Source organism: Colossoma macropomum, unplaced genomic scaffold, assembly GCF_904425465.1.
Source record: "Colossoma macropomum unplaced genomic scaffold, Colossoma_macropomum, whole genome shotgun sequence".
Classification (NCBI taxonomy): domain Eukaryota; kingdom Metazoa; phylum Chordata; class Actinopteri; order Characiformes; family Serrasalmidae; genus Colossoma; species Colossoma macropomum.
The window spans coordinates 17,362,716-17,382,251 of record NW_023494784.1 but is presented as its reverse complement, the minus strand read 5'-3'; the positions used below and the strand labels follow the sequence as shown (position 1 = coordinate 17,382,251).

Sequence of the window (19,536 nt, the reverse complement as noted above, 5' to 3'; positions counted from 1 at the left end):
AGGCAGTTTGAACTTCTTATTTGTAACGTGTCTCTCATGCTGAGCTGGCAGACTAATTGATTATAGGTCTGCTACAGTGTGGCCTGTTATATCATACCATCTGTGGTGTTCTATGGATTTTTGTACTGTAATGTAGTGTAACTCTTTACAGAAGTGTGAGTGTGCAGGATGTGCATGTGGGAGGCATGAGCAGATCTGCATAATATTTACAAGTGAAAGGCCATCCTGTTAGTTTTTTTGACCTTTTGAGTTATGCACGTTTCCTCTTCTGCACATATTCTTTCGATCTGGCTCCTTGTTTGAATTAAGGTTTTGGCTGTTTTGAAGACTTGAGTGAATTGCATTGTGCGTGTACAGTTGCATATAAAATACACATGAGGACAAACTTGGCTTCTGTAACACCGTACACACTGTGGCTTTATGCAAATATATAAATACCTGCTTTCATTGGACAACACTCTCTTAAGTTCCTCCCACAAGCTTTGCTTCCTGGATTTGACAAAAGTTTTCCTTAAATATATATTATAAATGATTTAACTGAAAAGATATAACAGTGCTTGTTTTACACAAGCTAACTACTATGACCTTCTCATTCAGAGCTGAACACTAAACCTTCATAAACAGGGAACTGCTGGTACTTGTGCACATGACAAAATGATTTTTGAGCCACAAGATCTTCTTTCTAGCTTAAGTTTTAAGCTTAGTCAGTCTATAAGGAGAAACCAGTGATTCTGGTGAGCAAGAATTCGCTGAGCACATGGCTGCCGTGCTTGAATGAAGTGGTTTGGTGTGTGAACGTGAGCGAGGGTGATGTTCTGTTCCTGAAGTGAAGCGTGGCGTTAGTGCACGCAGCACTCCTAAAGGCAATATGAGCACCTCATGGCCACGTCGTTATGCAAGAAAAACTGGCTGGATAGCAACACGTGCCAGATGGACCATGAGGAATTTCTCCTCACTCACATCTCTCCCTGTTCTCAAACTACTACTGAACATGACATTGAATCTACTGTTCAGGGTTCAGTAGTGCTGACATTTGTAGGCTGTTGTAGTTTTACCCTCATCTCAAAAACACAGGAAAGTGCTACAGTTTAGGCTGTCTCGTCTCTTACTACAGAACAGTTATTAGTTGGAAAGCACCTTTTTTTTTGTTCTGCTCTGTTTGAGTTCAGTTGAGCAGCCTGAACTGATTAAAGTAAAAAGATAAGCATCTCATCAGTTAAAAGGCTGTATTTTATTCCTGCACTGAGTAATGTCTATTGCCTCACCGAAAGGAGAAAGCAGTGCTTGACTTTGGAAATATTTGCAATGCCTTGGGTCCTACAGCTGCGTTTGTCCTTCCTTTTTTTAATCAATTTAAGATGATTGAAAATGAGTCAGAGCCAGTTGACCACTTTAGCAAACTCAATCATGTTTAGACATATTGTTACACAGAATATGCAGAAGCTGACAGCACATTACTTAAAATGGGATGGAAAAAAACGAGGACAGCACAATACAAACAGTATACTAGTATTGTGGCTATATTGCTGTATGCTGCAATTGCGGTATGCCTTGCATTATATGAAACGTGTGGGGAAATCAGTAATGTGACGTCAGTTTGTGTTATTTGGACCTAATTTACTTTTTTTGAATTTCATGAATACTTTGATTCATCAAAACACCCACGGAAACAGTCATCTGTAGGTGTGGTTGATAAAAATGTTCTCAAAACATAGTTAAAAAAAGACATGGCGGTTGTTTAGAAGACTCATTTGCGAATACATCCTTTTGCCATATCATTATTGCAAAAAGGCAATATTGTGATAACAATTAGCAAATGATAAATTTGGCAGTCCTGACACATTAATTATACCGAGGCCCGGGACACACCAAGCCGACTGCCGGCCGTCAGACGTGCTCAGTGTGGTGTTTATGGCTTCGTTGACTCCAGTCCATCTTCGTCAACTCAAGATGTTATTTCAGCATGCTCAACATTATCTTTCTTGAATGAAAGCAAGAAAGAGAGCAACTTAAGAAAACGTCACTCTCAAGAGGACACATACAGAGAATAGCCTAAAGTAAATAGCAAAGCTTTAGCACTAGTAATGGCCATTTTCAACTTTGTTTTTACTGTTCAAATGTACAAATATTTAAACGAATCATATGTGGTTATCATATTCCCAACAATAAAACATTAATATTGTTATAAAATACACACACAGAAAAGCTTCCGTGCAGGTGCATTACGTATGTGCATGTCGGTTGTCAGCTGTAGTGTTAGCGGTGTGTTCGAATGCCAACTTTCACATTAGACAAGAAGTGATGGTGAGCTGACGGAAGGCGATCATCAGTTGGACATAACTGACACTAGTTTTTAAATGCCGGCTTGGCGTGTCCCGTAGGTCTTAATTACAAATTATCAAGGGTGAAACCATCTCAATACGTATTGAAGAATCAAATTTTAAACATGGTATTGAAAATCGAAACTCTATGGCCAACTCTCAGTCTCTTCCAGGGGTCTCTTATTTATCATCTGTTGATTGAAAACACTGTCAATGATCAAAACTAAGCATCTGAGTGCAGCCTATCAGAGTAAAGTTAACAGGGAGGGGGAGGGGCTTTTGTTCTGTAGGTACCCATACTCAAATGACTAGACCTTTTATAAATCATAAAAAATTCTAGGAGTTGTGATTTTTTGGTGTTTATTTTGTAGGAGGATGGTGCATCCAGTGTTGAAAGAGTTCCATTGGAGAACGTCTATTTGTTAGAGGGAAACTAATGTGTTGAGTATGATTCAGGCTGTATAAAATCATTTTTGACATAGAAACTATTAAATATTTAATTTAATTTTGACTTCAGAATTAAAAATAACATTGAACCTGAAAATACGTGCATTGTTATGCTCCTAGTGTGCAGGTGTATAAGCTCTGTGCATGGTGTAACATATGAACATGAGGCACAAACTCAGGTGCTCCCTATTTTTGCTGCATCAGAACAGTGTGCCATATTGAGATACCACTGCATCACGTCAAATCTGTTTATTTTGTTTATCATTACAACCCATAAATAATTTTGCAAGAGATGTGCATTTTGACTGATGTTACTTTTCAAGTATCTGTAAATGGTTAATGAACTGATATTTGGGGTACGGATGACAGGGCAGAAAAAAACAAGTGCTAAAACGGACGTAGCTGTAGGAAACCAGTAGGTTTTTGTGTTGATGGAGTAACAGATGCTAATTCTTCAGATGAGCTGATGAGCTGCCAGTAGCCACGTTTACATGCAGCCTGATAATCCGTTAATAATCCGACTAATAGCTCAGTCGGAATAGAATATGTCCATGTAAACACCTCAATCGGAATAGTCTAATCCGATTGAGGCCATTCGGAATACAATTTCTATCCGATTAAACGAGGTGGGTAAACTTCTAAATAATCCGTTAAATAGAAGAATAATAGCCATGTAAACGCCTGAATCCGATTACATTCCAATCGGAACGTGTAAGTATGTTCTGCGCATGTGCGTCGCGTCACGGCGAAAGTTTACACCGCTCAACATGGCGGAGCAGAAACTGGTCTGGACCTCACGTGATGTTCGCTGTCATGGTAACGTTTACTCTAAGCGCTACTCCACGCATGCGCGTCATTTTGCATCGGATTACTTGTAGTGAGCATGTAAACGAAGATTTTCCATCAGATTGTTGAATAGAGTGCATATAAACACCTCAGTCTAAATCTGTAATCGGATTGTATTCAATCGGATTGGCAAAAATCGTTGCATGTAAACATAGCCAGTGACAACTGGTACTAACCACATTTCACAGTCCTGTTAAAACACAAAATCAGAATTAAATTCATTCAATTAATTGTTTGTCTGCATATGTTCTCCTTCTTTCTGTGAGAAAATAGAAATATCTGTATAGCGATTTCAGTGTTCAGGTACTGGCATCTTGAATCATAAACCTAGCATAGGATACATAGGCCTGTATGTTCACACCTTTGCACAGGTCCTTTGGGCAGATCATTGTAATATATTTGGATCTGTACAGGCTGTGCAATTAGCGTAGCATTTAGCTGGTCCATGGTTAAAATGATCTCAGAACTGGTGGGACGAACTGTACATAGTGTTTAGCTTTATCCAACCTTTTTGAATAAAGGCAATTGTCTTGGTGTCTGTAAAAATAGTCTGTGAAGTTTGTGCCAGCCTGAGTCATGTCTGGACACTGACCCTTAGCATGGATTTCAGCTTCACCACAGTGTGGTTGGAACCTGCTCCAGGCCTAGAAACATGAGACATGGACTACAATCGGGAATCTACAACAGAGCATGAAAATAACACTGTCAGAACCCTGCCCCAGTTACCAAACAACAGCTGTTAATGCTCACACAGACTGTGCAGATGTTTTTTTAGTTAGTTGCGTACACTGATATGGGAATGATTTGCTTAATTGACATCTTTTAGGTTTAAATGGGACTGCTGTTGTCATGGACCATTCTTCTGCTCTGTGTGACTCTAAGTCATTACTCATCAGCTCTATTTTTTAAAGCCCACACTCTATGTGTCAGCCCCCTGCTGTGGTTGCTGCTTAGTAATTGCAGATTTGCCAGAGACCACTTTGACAGGAAACATGTCAAAATGTGCAAATGTCCACAAATCCACAAAAATCCCAGAGAAAATTAGAGATGCGGCCTACCTCATGGAAGCCAGAGAGCAATATATTTCTTGTGAACAGTGTTGATCCTGTGTTACATTAAATCTGACTGATTCAACTGATCACTTTCCTTGAAACTGTTTCTGGCAAGCAGTGGAGCTTGATTATCTGCCCATGCTCTTAAGTGTCTCTCCAAGGACAGTCCTGTGGCACGTTTAGGCATTAGGCTCAGTGCAAATGATTCAGATTAAATCATGGTGGTCAATTACATCACAACTAATTGATTTAAGTGGAGTAAAGGATTTAGAGGTGTTCTTACAAAGTTGTCAGGGTAATGCAAGACAAGTATATTTCATTGCTCCAAGTTTTAAACAGGATGTTGGTGCAGGAACCTTGACCTTCTGGATGTGTGCAAGGCACATTGTTTGTTACTTTACAGCAGCTCACATTTGCGTTCAGGCTAAAATGGAATCATGCACCTTTGTGTTAAACGGCCCATAGAAGGCTCCTCACTTCAATCTAAACTCATCCCTTTTTTGCAAGTTTTACATCATATATAATCATTGTTAAGGTTTCGAAATGTGTTGTTTGCTCCCCAGTCCATGCAGTCCTTATATGGAAACTAAGCTGCAAAAACAGCTTGTTTTGAATCAGTTGTTTTTGTGATCTCACACATATAAAGCATTTGAAGATTATATATATATATATATATATATATATATATATATATATATATATATATATATATATATTAAATATATTCACACTGTTATGAGGTGCATTTCAACCTAGACTGCTTTTTGAGTGAGGCACAATGCAGGGCAGCCAATCAAAGCAGAGGTCAGTTAAATGTTAAATATGTCAGTCTTAAAGGTACAGTTACAGAACAGCCTGTTTGAGTAGAAGGGATAAAGAGGGGTTGAAAAATTGTCATGTAAAAATGAATTATTGCTGTTCTTGGTTCATACACCCACACAAAGCTCAAAAGCGGATCTCAGGTGGAAATAAAATAGAAGAGAACTGTAAGATATGAGCCCTTTAGCACACATTTCCCGTTAAATCTGTTTGTCGCTGATAATTCAAAAGGGTTGGATATGGTCGTTTTTTTCAGTGGGCTGTGATGTCAGAGATTTGCTGGAAATCTTCATGTATTTCTTGGAAATGTGCCAACTGTCAGTTAAAAAACCAGGCGCCGCACCCTTTCTCTTGCTTCCACAAGTCAGCTATTTTACGAGAGATGTAACATGTCAAGTGATGTTTGCTTTTCGTCCTGACTTCAAGGAGGCTTTTATATGAGGAGCAGCGTACTCTTGTCCACAGTCGTCCTTGGAAACTTAAATAATGTACTCATATAGATCTGTCTGTGTGTGATCTGTCTGTGAATATGTCTAGTTTCCTTTTTAGTATCAACAAAATACATAAAATAGTTGATGAAAAAGCTGTAGTAGTATTATGATGCTATATGAATGACATGCTTTGATGCATGTAGTATCTAATTCTGACAAACCTCCAGTGAAAAGTCTTTTGGGAGTCTGGTAAAAGTTGTCGTAATGTGCTTAATGGGCGTGGGCAAATGGCTCTAAAGGTTGTCATGGTTCCCCAGGTCGTGCTACTGAACGTGATAATGTACTGTTTACCCACTGCAACTGAGATCCTTTAACCTATACAGCTGAATGCCTTTTTTAAAAGGATAAGTACGTTTGTCAACCAAGTCTACTGAATCTTATCTTCAGCAGTGATATGAGTGTGTGCACAGCGTGGAGTTATGTTTGGTTTACTCTCTATCGCTGCCTTGAGCAAGTAATCCATTTGACCTTGGTGTTGACTGGAGCCTTGTGTTTTTAAACCTTAAGTGCGCCAGTCGCCATTACAGTATGCTGTTTTTTGCTAGTGACATGTTTGCTGTATTCATTAGGGTTTTTGAATCAATGCTTCTCATTAAAACCTATTTAATGAACATTTGTCCAGATGGGCACTTAGCACCACTGCATAAAATTGTTTCTTTGTTCAAAGACAGCACAGTCTTTACATTAGAGGTGTAACGATACACAGATTTCATAATAGCGATGATGGCTTTTGCACCATGATACAAAACATTTAAATACAGAAGTAAAAAGATTGATTTTGCATTTATTTTAATGGGTTAAAGACCTGCACTTAAAACAGTCCGAACTGAATCACTCCTTATAACATCAGCATGGATGGGTGGAACCAACCTGCTGAAGGCTGATTATATGTAGATGTTTTGGTTTTTGTGACATCACAAAAGCAGTGAATTCAAAACTGTTTTTGTATCTTAGTTTCCATTTATGGACCATTCAGACCGGGGAGTAAGCTGTACATTTTGAAACTTTAACAGTGATAACATACTACATCACACTTTTCTTTTACTTCAGAAAAGCAAGGAAAATTCAGTTTTCCATGAAGTTGGCCCTGGTATACATTATGTATGGTACAATCAAAAATGTTTTTTTTCTCTTTTTGTAAAAGCTTCTTTTAGGAATATCACTGAGCATTTTTAATCAAACAGGGGAAACCATTTTAGTATGTATGATATCATGAGTATTTTTAAAACATAACATCCAACTGCATTTGATCCACAGAAGCTCATGAAAAAGATATACACTATCACGATATACATTACAGTACTTAGTTTTTCTGAGATATGATTTAATTGGAACAACTGTGTACATTGATTTTTATTCAGAGTCTCGTACTGCCCTGCACTAAATCCAATTAAAAATAATAACTGAAATAATTATGTGCGCTTTGTAATGAAACATGCAGCTGGTCGGTGTTGCAGTGATATGATGTGATGTAATTTATCACAATATCACAATGTTGCCCACCCCTACTGGACATACATTTTGAGGTGTTGTGTAAATTAAGGGAACCACTCTGTCCACTCTAAGAGCTATTCTGGTGTCCGTTTGGTGCTGCTAGCCCTCCATTTATATCACCTCTGAGCCTCCCTGGTGCTTGGCCCAGTTCTGTCACCCAAGCACTGTTTGTGTTCTCTCGGCAAGAGCTGTCTTGCTAATGTAAATCAGTTTAATTTTGTTTGCAAAGCCGTCCATGTACTTCACTTCGAGTGAAGTGACAGGAACTTTCCGAGCCTTTGAAAGACAGTTGAACTCAGTAGCTATTCACAGGCCCTCCGTAGAGTAATTCTGTTTGATGTGTTTGCTCTTTATGGGAAAATCTGACTTTGGCACCCAGCAATGTCTTGGCTGCCTGCTCTCAGATTTATGTGAATATTGCAGGCCGGCTCCACTATTAAGCAACCTAGAGACAAAGGGCATCATACCAGACTTCTAAACTGTTATTTTTTCAAAACTGTTCTCGAGTTCAGTTTTAGGTTTTACTGTGTATTTAAGGTGACACATTACAGTAATCACTGTCAACGTGCAAGTAGTGAAGATGGTGTCTTTGGCTACTTGTAGGGCGTTATGTTGTATAAATATTGTTTTACTTATGTGATGTAAGGTCCATTTTGCAAAATTTTAAATATAGTAATTTAACCTGAGTGCTGTATTTAGTTTGTGAATTGAGGCTGCATTGTGTTAGCTTTAACCCAGTCCTAGGCTTAACCTTATTGCAGTCCTTCTGTCAGGCTTATTAAGGCTTATTCAGATTAGTATCATAGCAGTATCTGTTACTATTATTGGTATTGTGATAATTTCATTAAATATCCTGATATTGGCACTGTCCGCCCACTGCAGTGTTTTTTCTTGACCCTTTGTAGCTTCATTAAGGAGACAAGTCTGAGCCGGAAATCACTCTGCATCTCAATTTGTTCATTCTGGGCTATTAATAGGAACCATGGCCAAGTTTGGCTTTTATCAGCTCTGAAGAGTCAAGGCTGTTTTTCCCTCCAACCTACAGGTTCCTGAAGTCATCAGCAGCATCAGGCAGGCCTCTAAAGTTGCACTTAAGGAGGACAGCAGGCCCAAGCAGGAGGGAGAAGAGTCTTTTTACAACTCCCAGAAGTTTGAGGTGCTTTACTGTGGCAAAGTGACAGTCAACCACAAAAAAGCCCCCTCCACCCTTATTGACGACTGCATTGACAAGTTTCGGCAGCACGAGGTGGAGCGCAAGCGGCTGCATCTTCTGAATGGCCAGCGCAGCTCGACAGAGACCTCCGTGGAGTTCATCGTTGGGGATGACCCACTGAGCGCCTCGCTCGCTGAGGCTGCAGGGGCAGAGCCAGGAGCTGGAGATCAGGCCAGAGTGAGTAATGGGAAACTGGGCGGCAGCCTCAGCGTGGGTAGTCTGCGTGGAGCTTTCCCTGAGTGTATCCTGGAGGATTCAGGATTCGAGGAGCAGCAGGAGATCCGCACGCGCTGCAACAGCCTGGCTGGCGGCATGCAGAGCAGAACGATGCAGGCCGGGGCCAAGGGGCCTACACGCAGAAGACACGCCAGCGCACCCAACAACGTACAGCCGTCAGACGCAGACAAGAACCGCACCATGCTGTTCCAGGTATGAGCGTACATAGGTATGCATATACACATAACATAGGCCCAAACAAGTGATTGTGTGTGTGAAAAGGTGGGGCTTTTACTACATTTGATTACACATCATGCCTGTTTTAAAGGAATAGTTCAACTAATCTCCACAGATTTCCCTTTGTGCCAAGTGTAGTCGAAACACCAAATTAATCTCTTAGTTATCTCTCGATGAGAAATAAAAAAATCGCTTGTATTTTCATATGTTATGTGATGTTGAGGCTGAAGGATTAATCATTTTTATATTTATATAGAACAATTTTCAAATAGTAAGGGCTGCAATTATAATCATAGCCTATATTTTCAGCAGAGCTGTCTTTAGGTTTAAGTGTGGAAATCTAACCCCAAAAAAGTGTGATTTGCACAGTGTTAGTGGACGCTTTTCACAGTTCAGTTTTCATTGTAGTGGAGCATAGTAGGGTTCATCATAGTAGGGAAAACAATAAAACAGTGTCAGCGTTTACAAATTAGAACATAGAGGACTCTGTTCTCATTATTTACCTCATATTTCCACTAAGAACTTTGAAAAAATGTTTGGTTAAACAATTTTCATTTTTATAGAGGAGCAAGCTTGACAAGGTCTACGTTAACATATGACACTAATGACACTTTCAGCTTTGGCACTGGGATGCATGAACGTATGGATTTAAAAAAAGGGTGAGTAGCTGCCTGTTGAAGGGAGAGAGAATATGTGATATTATCCATGAATAAAATAAAAACTGGTGCTTATCTAATGTTAGGTAGATGAGCCAATTAACTGTGTGGACTGCAGGGTTATGTGTGGCAATTACGTTGATCAGTATTTGGCACTTTTGTATAGTAATCATTAACGTTAGTGATATTACTGCTCAAACGCTTAAGTAATTAAACATCATCATGTCGGTTAGTGTAGATATAAAACACTCCAATCTGGCTATTTAGAACAAGACGCTGTGCAAAACAACATTAGACATGGGTAATTAGGCAATGTTAGACAGAGGAAACTGTAAAAATGACCCAAAAACAATGAGGTATTACTAATTATGTTAACTTTACTCCTAACCAGCACAACATTGACTATGTTCTGTTAAACATTAGCAGGTAAGTTTAGCTGACCTTATTGGGTAACTTATAAGATCCTTACCTTTGTAGTCATGCAGGTAATTCTCAAAGAAAAGTTTGTAGCCCTTGTTAATCTGTCTGAAAATGAAAACTGCTCCACCAAACAAATGTCTTTCCTGAAAAAAATGGTAAATACTGTAGTGAGGATATAAAATAAATGAGTCCTCTACGTTCTCATTCATAAACACTGTCACTGCTGTAATGTTTTCCCTACTATGGCGACCTTCACTGCATCGTAACCAGAAGAATAATAAGGGTCTATTGTGGTGGTATAAGCTTCCATTACTTGTTGGCTACTTTAGCCTCAGAGTGCCAGTACAAAACTAAAGAAGCACATTTCAGACACTAAATGTAGCTCAGTTGATTGACTAAATTTTGACTCAAAGGAAAACTCTGTAAATGTAAATTTTCACTGAATTTTCAATTAAACATGTTGTTAAATTGACTATTCTTTAAATTAAATGCTACATTGCCAAGTGGACAAAACGTATTTCAACCTTTTCTAGCTATGTATTCTGAAGTAGCCTCTATTAAATCACTCTAATGTGATAAAGCTGTTGGCTTTAAAATCTAACCCTTATTTAATAGCTTCACACAGCCTTGGTGATTATCAGATTTCTCAGTAGCTATTATGCATGCTAGCTAAACGGTCAGTGAACCATTCTTCACATGGTCACCCAAGGCTGTTTTCCATGAAGAGCAGCCACTAGAAATTCTCACAATATAGTTTCTTTTAAATGAGCTCTGAGAAGTCACTTGTGTGGCCTCTGACCTTGTGAATGTTTGAGTATTTTTGCTGCCGAGATTGCTTTCACAAAAGCCAGGATCTCTATTATGAGGCATCAAAAGACATTGTGTTCATGTTTTGTTTTTTTGCGTCTTCCCCCATTGTTGAATGAAAGGTCACTTTTGAAGCTAGCTGTCTTTTTGTGGCTTCAGGTGGGACGTTTTGAGGTGAACCTCATCAGCCCTGACAGTAAGACGGTAGTTCTGGAGAAGAATTTCAAAGATATCTCATCCTGCTCTCAGGTTTGTGGTCTGGGATTTGTCCCAAGAGTTTGTTTATTGCAGGCCGATCTTATCCACCAACTCAGGTTTAATGTCAAGGAGCTTTCCTGGCATATTCCCTTCAAACTGGTGAATTTCCAGGTTTGAGGGGGTTGTTTATAATGGCTTCAGCCTGTCAGGCATAATTTACTGTGTTTATATTTGATATTATTGTATGGCTTGTTAACAGCCTAGAGGAAACAAGGCCTTTTTGTTTATGTTTTATGCTATAAGGCTTTTTAAAGCATTTATACATACAACTCACCCTGGCTGAATTACATCACATTTCTTTAGCGGTATTATGAGCAGTTGTATGTCTTGATTTACAGCAGTCATTTTCTTTGTATGTTATTGCTTTATAATTCTTTCCACAATTTATGTCGCCACATGCAACAATTGCAGGGAGTGAAACAGACAGACCACTTTGGCTTCATCTGTCGGGATGCGGTGGAGTCTGGACCCAGCCAGTACGTGTGTTACGTGTTCCAGTGTGCCAGCGAATCTCTGGTAAGCAGCTCAGTGCCGCCTTCTATTCTCCCTTCGCCACATGCACATATGCCACTAATCCATTATTTATTATTGGGTAGAAAGGGAACAATGACTGTGCCCTGCCTGTGGTGTGAACATTATCTTTGACACAGTTCTGGCTGCAGACTGAAATCTAAATGGATGCTACTGAAAAGGGTTTAGATTGATGTTTTTGTTTTAAGCAATGATGTGTTCTTTATCCAAATTAACTACATTGACATTACCAAGTTGAAGGAGCACAAATTCGAATCTGGCCTTTTCTGTTCAGATCTGCTGTAGTCTTGTATTGAATGTTTCCAAGTCATGGCCATGCAAGAGATGGACTTGGAATTCATATCTTCCTCTCCTGCACATGCACATATTACTATGACCATCCAGTGTCACAATGTGGCAGCAGTGGCTAACTTGAAGTTAGCTGCAGAAGCGATGCATTTGGCCTTATTACACCTTCTCCCATAGTCATGAACAGCTGGGAGCAGTTCGCAGCTAATGGTTTTCGATAAAGTCTTGTGCTACTAGTTCTTTTGTTTGTTGTCCTTCATGACACCTGTGGGTTATTAATGTTGTGTTATTACTTTGGATGTGGGCATGCAGGTCATTTCAGGGCAGGAGTGTAGCTAGGCAATAAAAAAGCCAGAATTGAAGGTTACGGCCTGTAATGTGAACATCTTTTCTTTTAACCATAACATATCATAGTCTCTGCTAAAGTAACAGCTTGGGAAAAATCTCTTTACATAATTTTCCTCTTACTCTTACTGTGGTTAATTAGACAAGACATGTTTTGTAGTCTGAAGTTTGCGTCTTTATTTTTTTTTTTTTGCTCTGGAGCTACCAGGACAAAAGTATGAACAAGATTCAAGTAACAAAATTTTAAAAAGTTATTAATATGTTGTTTAGAATAACAGTTTTGATTCTTGACTTCTCTGTGTGCTTTATTTATTGCATTGATTTGAATTGATTAAGCAGCACACTTGCTTTGATTTAATGAAGGATTGATAAACGTAAGTATTGGATGGTAATTGGAAATACTGAGCTTCCTTGAGGGGAGGTTTTTTAAAAGGTTAAGTTGGTTAAGCTAAAACGCTATCTGACATAAAATCTCAATGTACTGTTTATTTGCTCATTTGTGTTTATTCCAATGTGTTTTTTTTTTCGTTTTTTTATTCGACAAATAAATACTTACTGTTAAGATACATACCATTTTCTTAGTTGACTAAGACTTTTGCACAGTGCTGTGTTTGATACACTTAGTACATTTTCATATAGATAACTGTATGTTTACAGTGTCAGAAACCTTTTTAGCAAGTCTCTTTAAAATTATCTAACAACTCAACACAGTTTGAGACAAGTGTGTGATGATGGAGTGGAATTCGCATGCTGCTGTCACAAGCTGACACAATTTTTTAAGGTCAGAAGCTTGGTTGGTAGTGATTGATAGCACGGATGGTTTTGTAGTGTAGGCAGGTAGGATTTGAGTGTTTTTTTAGTAGCCAAAACTTGTTCTATATGTTGTGCCCTCTTTTTGCCTTAGTGCCTAGGGTGTTCGCCTTAATGACAAAATGCAAGAAATTCTGCAGAAGACAGACATCAAGTGTGTGACACTCTGAAATCTTAAAACTTAAAAATCTGTTAGGATTTTAAAAATCATATAATGTATGTCTGGCTTAACTGTTCCTTCAAGAAAAGAAGAAAGTAAGTGCGCTGTGGCATGTCCTCCTCTCAGGTAGATGAGGTGATGCTGACCCTGAAGCAGGCCTTCAGCACAGCTGCAGCACTACAGAACTCTAAGACCCAGGTCAAACTGTGCGAGGCCTGCCCCATGCACGACCTGCATAAGCTCTGTGAGAGGATTGAAGGTACGTCCACTGCCTCCACCAGCGCCCCCTCTATACACTCTCTGTGGCTGGGTTTCCTCAATGAAAGCAGTGTTTTCCTGTTGTTTTTTCCTTTTACGTGGCTGCAGGTTTGTACCCTCCCAGGGCAAAGCTGGCTATTCAAAAACACCTCTCCATGCTGAGCGATAATGAACAAGCAGACATTTTTGAGCGTGTGCAGGTAAGCATGGAAGGGGGGCAATCTAACGGCAATGGAACAAAATTAATATTTTGTGCTGTATTATATTTCCTTTTCTGTCATACAGAGGTTAAAGCCGAGCTCTGATCAGGAAGAGAATGAGCTGGTTATTCTTCACCTCAGGCAACTGTGTGAGACCAAGCAGAAGACCCATGTTCATATCGGAGAAGCTCCTCAGGTACCACACACACATTTTCATACAGTACAATAATAAAAAGGCCAGTCCCACCAATCCCTCAAATTCCACCACACATCTCACCCACTCATAGTGACTCACAGCAACTGGGACAGCTCAAGCTGTGACCTGCTTCTAATTGGACAGATTTCAAATGTCATCAGATTGGATTAAGACATGGCTCCCTATGATGTTATGGTTCTGAAACTGAGACTGAGAAAAAGCATAGCAGATCCTTGATGCGGCTCACGCAGCTCAGAGAAAACTAACGAATGCCTCCCTTTTTTGTCTCTTGTCTGACTTAAAGAAGAGCAGAACTAACAAAAACAGTCCAAGCTTTTCCAAACATAGCACTCTTATCAGGCTCCAGGCCACCCACTGGGAAAAAGATGTACATTTCAAAGTACCTCCAGTAGTCCCAGACTTCCGGACACAAATTAAGACTAGTTCTGTAGTTTCACTTTTACACAGACATTGTTTCTCTGTTGAATCTGTGTCAAGAAAACTGCCTGTCAGTGTAGAGTAGTGAAACTGTAATATATCTGAGCAGATTTTTTTTATCTGAATGAGAATGGATTAACTAGACTTTATTGGTTGTACTTGTGTAAAATTACATTTCCAGAAAACTCTTTATTTATTCTTTATTTACTGTCTTTCTGTAGCAAAATGCTCCCAATAACACGGGCTCAGACAACTCAGCTGGACGCAATAAGCTGGATGTCCTGAAGAACAAAGCACGCAGCTCCCTCACCAGCTCTCTGGAGAACATCTTTTCAAGGGTGTGTGTGTTTTTGTTTTTTGTCTGTGCCCATTCTGTACATCTCTCATTGGTACAGGAATACGGATTGACCTATTTATTCTCGTGTGGTAGCTTAATAATACCTTTGTGTACACAGTGTTTTTGTTAGATGTCTCTACCATCTGTTTTGTTTTTTCCACAAAGGAGTGTATGCGTGTAAGTGTGTATGGTGTGTGCTTACGTGTGTGTACGAGGGCTAGGTGATGCATCATCTACATCAAGACCCAATCTTTTTATCTTGGGGGACCAGAGTGTAATGTTTGTGATGGCCCTATGGCCAGAAACATAAAACAATATCCAAATAAGAGGTTAGGTAGGTTTGAAATCAAGTTCTTAAAAACATTACACTATAATTTGTTACTAAAATGCTTCAAAATTTTAAAAGGAAAATCATTTTTAAAAAGTTATAGTAAAAAAATGTTTTTTTCTCTCATTGGATGAAGATGGTTAGGATAACTTTCTCATAGGACAAATCAAAACATCCTCACGGGCCATGCTCTATATCAGTATATCTGTATACCTTCAGTTTTAGCAATATTTTAAATGAGAAACTATGTAAGATTTCAAGACTCATGAAGTTCATTAACTTTATTAATGTAAACTTATAAACTTTATTAATGCTAACTTATACCCTCACAAAAAGTCAGAGACCACCGATCATTTATTTAATTTCCAGTCAAAATTAACATGAACTTACTAATTTTTCAGGAGATATTTCTAAGGAAGCTCTATATAAGCTAATCTGCTTACATAAGGGGGAAGTCAAAGGAAGTAAAAAAGCAGGAGTTTCCAAAACTGGATATCAAAAATCATTAAAAGATTTAGAGAATTTTGTCTCTGTCCAAAGAAATACCAGTGTTCTAGTGCTAAGACTGAATTTGGAAGCATGGCAAAATGTCACTGCTTTGAAAAATGGAAAGCAAGTTTCCCAAAAAAGAATGGAAGCTGTAATGAAAACAAGGGTGGACACATCCACAAACGAAATAAATCATATTATATTTAGTTTCTAAGGCTTCTCTGTTAAATATATATTTTCTTCTTTTTTTCTGATGCTGACAAATAAAAAAAAAACTTGTACTTAGTGGCTGTTTTGCCTGGAAAAGAAAAAAAATGGACTTTGCACAGTACTCTGTATTGTCTGATACTGACATAAAGAAAATATCATGATATTGAATTTTATCACTAGTTCCAAGCCCTCGTGTGTATGTGTGAGTTTGTCAGCATGTGCTTTTTCATGCAACAACAGATGCTGATAGATGAAAGTTTTGGAAAATGTTTTTGAGATCTCATTGGTGTGTGTATGTATGTATTTGTAAATATATTGAGTGTTTACTTGCCTGTAGCTGTATCATTATTGTTTCCTTCTTAGTTTATATAATTATGAAAATGAGAATCTTGACAGATTGTTACTTTTTCGTAAAGCCGTCTGCAAAAAGAATGAAGTTTGGTCTCTCTCCTCCAGGGGGCTAGCCGAATGCGCATGCGTCTGGGAAGCATGGGCAGCTTTGATCGGGTGAGTATCCTCTCTTGACTCTACTCCCCCTCATGCAGTGAATGTGAATTCCTGGAGCTCGTAGTTTACTCTCAGTTTAGCTGAAGAACACTCTCTGCTGCACAGTTTGTATTTCTCTGTGGCGTGTGTTAACAGTATTTGTTTGCCAGTATCTCTTAGCATCCACATAGACAGGCATAAGTGGCTAGATGTTTGCTGAGTCCTGTCTGTGCTCAGGCCTGTCTCTCTCTCTGGGACCTAAATATTTTCTGTGTCTCGTCAGTGTGTGAAATGTGAGGTAAGTGTGTGATCGGTCCTTCAGGGTGTTTCTTCCACATGAACTCTCACATGGCCCAAGTAGGGCTGTCAATGTGAGGCCCTGTAGCTCATGCTGGAAAACATGGTATCTCTATCCCACATTACAGACACTCAGGCCTTTTGCTTAAGTCTCCTCCCATGCAATGAGGCCTACTAACCACGCCTGAGAGCAGGGTGGGGTGCGTGGGTTATGTACATGCCTTACTGGAACGTTTGTGTTGAAGAATTTTTGGTTGATTTACTGGTTGTTGAGATATGACTGTTAAATATTGAGAGATCCACACACATTTCTTCATGCACTGGTGGGATAAGTCGTAACTGAAAGAGAGTTCTTCATCAGCTTTCTGTAATTAGAATATTATTAGAATATGTAGTGTTTTAACCTCTTGGTGGGGGTTTACATTGTATGCATTTTTTGAGGACACAGGCACCTTTTTCTGTTGTCTTCAAAGGAAAAGACGTGTTTTTCAAAGTGTTTTTGCACACTGGGTGCCTCTAGCACCATGCGTGGCTGTCTTGTGCAGAGTGCTGCAAAAAAAAAAACTCGATTGAAAGTAGTCAAGTAACCTTTTTAGATGTGAAGTAGAGATTCTGATTCTACTGGCACTCTAGTAACCAGAGTGAAACCAACCTTGTGTTAGCTAAAATGGCTGTGTCTGTTGAGCGTTGTGGACACATTGTGACGAGTGCATACTTTCTAGGACTTTTGGAGTACTAGATGCTGGTGTTTTGCATCATTAACACTTTGTGTCCTTGTTTCTGTGCTGACTAATCAGATCAAAGGACTGTGCGCATTCAGTGATAGTTGTCATTCAGTGAACTAAAAACCCTGAAGTTTAGCTCATTTTTACTAGCAGGATCACAAGTGGCAAGTGAAAGAGCTTTCTGATTGTATATAGACAGCCAGTTTACACAGCTGTTTGACAGTTATGATTCTGTTGATGCTTAGCAACAGTGACATGCGCAGCCATAAACGGCTGTGCAGTGCACTAGGGATGAGCACGAGTGCTTGAGTACTCGGTTAACCGTTCAAGGTGCCAGTATTCCAGTACTGAAGTCATTACAAGGGTGTTCCTTATGTTTCGTTATGAGAAGACAGAGAAAATATACAGGCTATCATTTCAGTCAATTTTATGTTTTAACAGAGCTGTAATATGTCGTGAGCTTCCTTGTGTTTGCAAGTAGGTGTATTATACTACAGTTCGCTACTGCAAGAACACAAGTGCCTTAACACGAGTGCATTTTTAAGGACGTGATTGAGAAGGCTTTTATTAGAAAGGCTCTGGTATGGCTTTGTCACAAGGCAAATGAATAAAAATGTATTTCTTTGACAAACTAACATCTCTAGGAAGATGACGAGTCCTTATTACCATCCAGTGTTGTACCAGTTAGCTGTAGTTTTAGCTAATTAGATCACCTGAAGAGGAAGCCTCTGTTACTTACCCAACATGAAAACTTACTGATTTCTCTTGGCTGTGTTTTCAAATATGTTTCTTTTCATGGTGTTTATTAATTTATTTAACACTACCAGTGCTTTCACCTAAAAGGAAGCCTACAGACCTGCATTTATGTATGTATGTTTGTATTTATTTATTTATTTATTTATTTATTAATAATTAATTACTTAAATAATTAATTAAATCCCCTCATGCAATTATCTGTTCATTAATCTTTGTGGATGCTCGAATATCAAAATTGCTCAGAATGCACATCCCTACAGTGTGTCAGGTTTTTTCACTTTCCACAAAAAATGCAGAGTGAACCCTCACTCAATCTGCAATCCTATATTCTCCTATCTGCATAACATACATATTGGTTTCATAGTAGTAACCTAAAAATTTACTAAATAATAATAACAATAACAAGCCTTAAGAAGAATAACTGAATAGTAAGCCTACGGTTAAGGGCCTAAAATGTTCATGCTCTTAAAATCTGGACTGTGTCCTGAATGTGCCATAATAAACTGTTAATTTGGCAAAGTCTTCTGCAAATGCCCTTTGTATGATGTCTCCCCTTCAGGGCACGGCTAAGAAAGCTGCCAGTGTAGCTTGTTTTCTCCTGTTATATAGTGCAGATAATCAGTGTTTTTCCCAAATTTAGCCTTGGCAGGGGGAGGCTGGTTGGAGGGGGGCCGGGGGGAGGTTGCCGTACATAAATAGACTGAGAATATACTGAGGGACAGCGTTGTACAGCCGTTGCTGGTTTCCTGGCCTTGCTGAAAGCCGTGTAATGGGAGAGCATAGGTTCAGGACCCACAGCACGGGGACAGGAAACAGAGTGAGGAAGAGAGCCAGAGTGGGCCCTTCCTATAGCCGGTGCAGTAAACACGCTCAGATTCTCCATTGTGTTCAGGTGCAACTCCACTGACTCATGCGTGTGTGATATCGGCGGTCACAGGACACGGTCCATTAGCATACAATAGATCACAGAGCATGTGTTTAGTCACGCTGCCTCCAGCCCTGCCATTTCGGACTGTGCTAGCGCCCTGGGCTGCACACTGAGAGGGTTCAGAGAGGGCTGTGGGTGAGTGGAGACTGTTCACTACTGTGTAGCTGGCGTTCAGTCAAGTGTTTTTGTGTGTTTATAGCTTGAAGGTGGTCATCAGTACGTGCTTAAGTAGACTGGGCAGTTAGAGTATGTATATGTATAAGAGAATGCTCTGAACTAAGGGTGGACAATACGATGATATTAATCGTTATTGTGATAAATCACAGTATCTTTTCTGAATGTATCATGGATAACATCAGTGCTTAAAGAACACTGACCAACTGTATGTTTCATTACAAAAAGAGCATATTTAGTCCTGTTTAATTGCATCTATTACGGTGCATTGTAATATATTGAATAAAGTCATTGTATTTATAG

At 39.2% G+C, this 19,536-nt stretch overlaps 1 protein-coding gene across 5 annotated transcripts in view; it reads left to right on the top strand.

Annotated features, from left to right (window-relative positions):
• Nucleotides 1–19,536, top strand: part of tbc1d4 (TBC1 domain family, member 4) — a 41,661-nt gene that overhangs the window by 2,199 nt on the left and 19,926 nt on the right. For all 5 annotated transcript variants that reach the window (XM_036580921.1, XM_036581063.1, XM_036580995.1 and 2 more), the window contains exons 2-9: nucleotides 8,516–9,112; nucleotides 11,179–11,268; nucleotides 11,689–11,793; nucleotides 13,538–13,670; nucleotides 13,778–13,869; nucleotides 13,955–14,065; nucleotides 14,725–14,841; nucleotides 16,324–16,374. In XM_036580921.1, coding sequence (XP_036436814.1) covers nucleotides 8,516–9,112; nucleotides 11,179–11,268; nucleotides 11,689–11,793; nucleotides 13,538–13,670; nucleotides 13,778–13,869; nucleotides 13,955–14,065; nucleotides 14,725–14,841; nucleotides 16,324–16,374 — 1,296 coding nt within the window. The remainder of the gene's footprint in view (nucleotides 1–8,515; nucleotides 9,113–11,178; nucleotides 11,269–11,688; nucleotides 11,794–13,537; nucleotides 13,671–13,777; nucleotides 13,870–13,954; nucleotides 14,066–14,724; nucleotides 14,842–16,323; nucleotides 16,375–19,536) is intronic.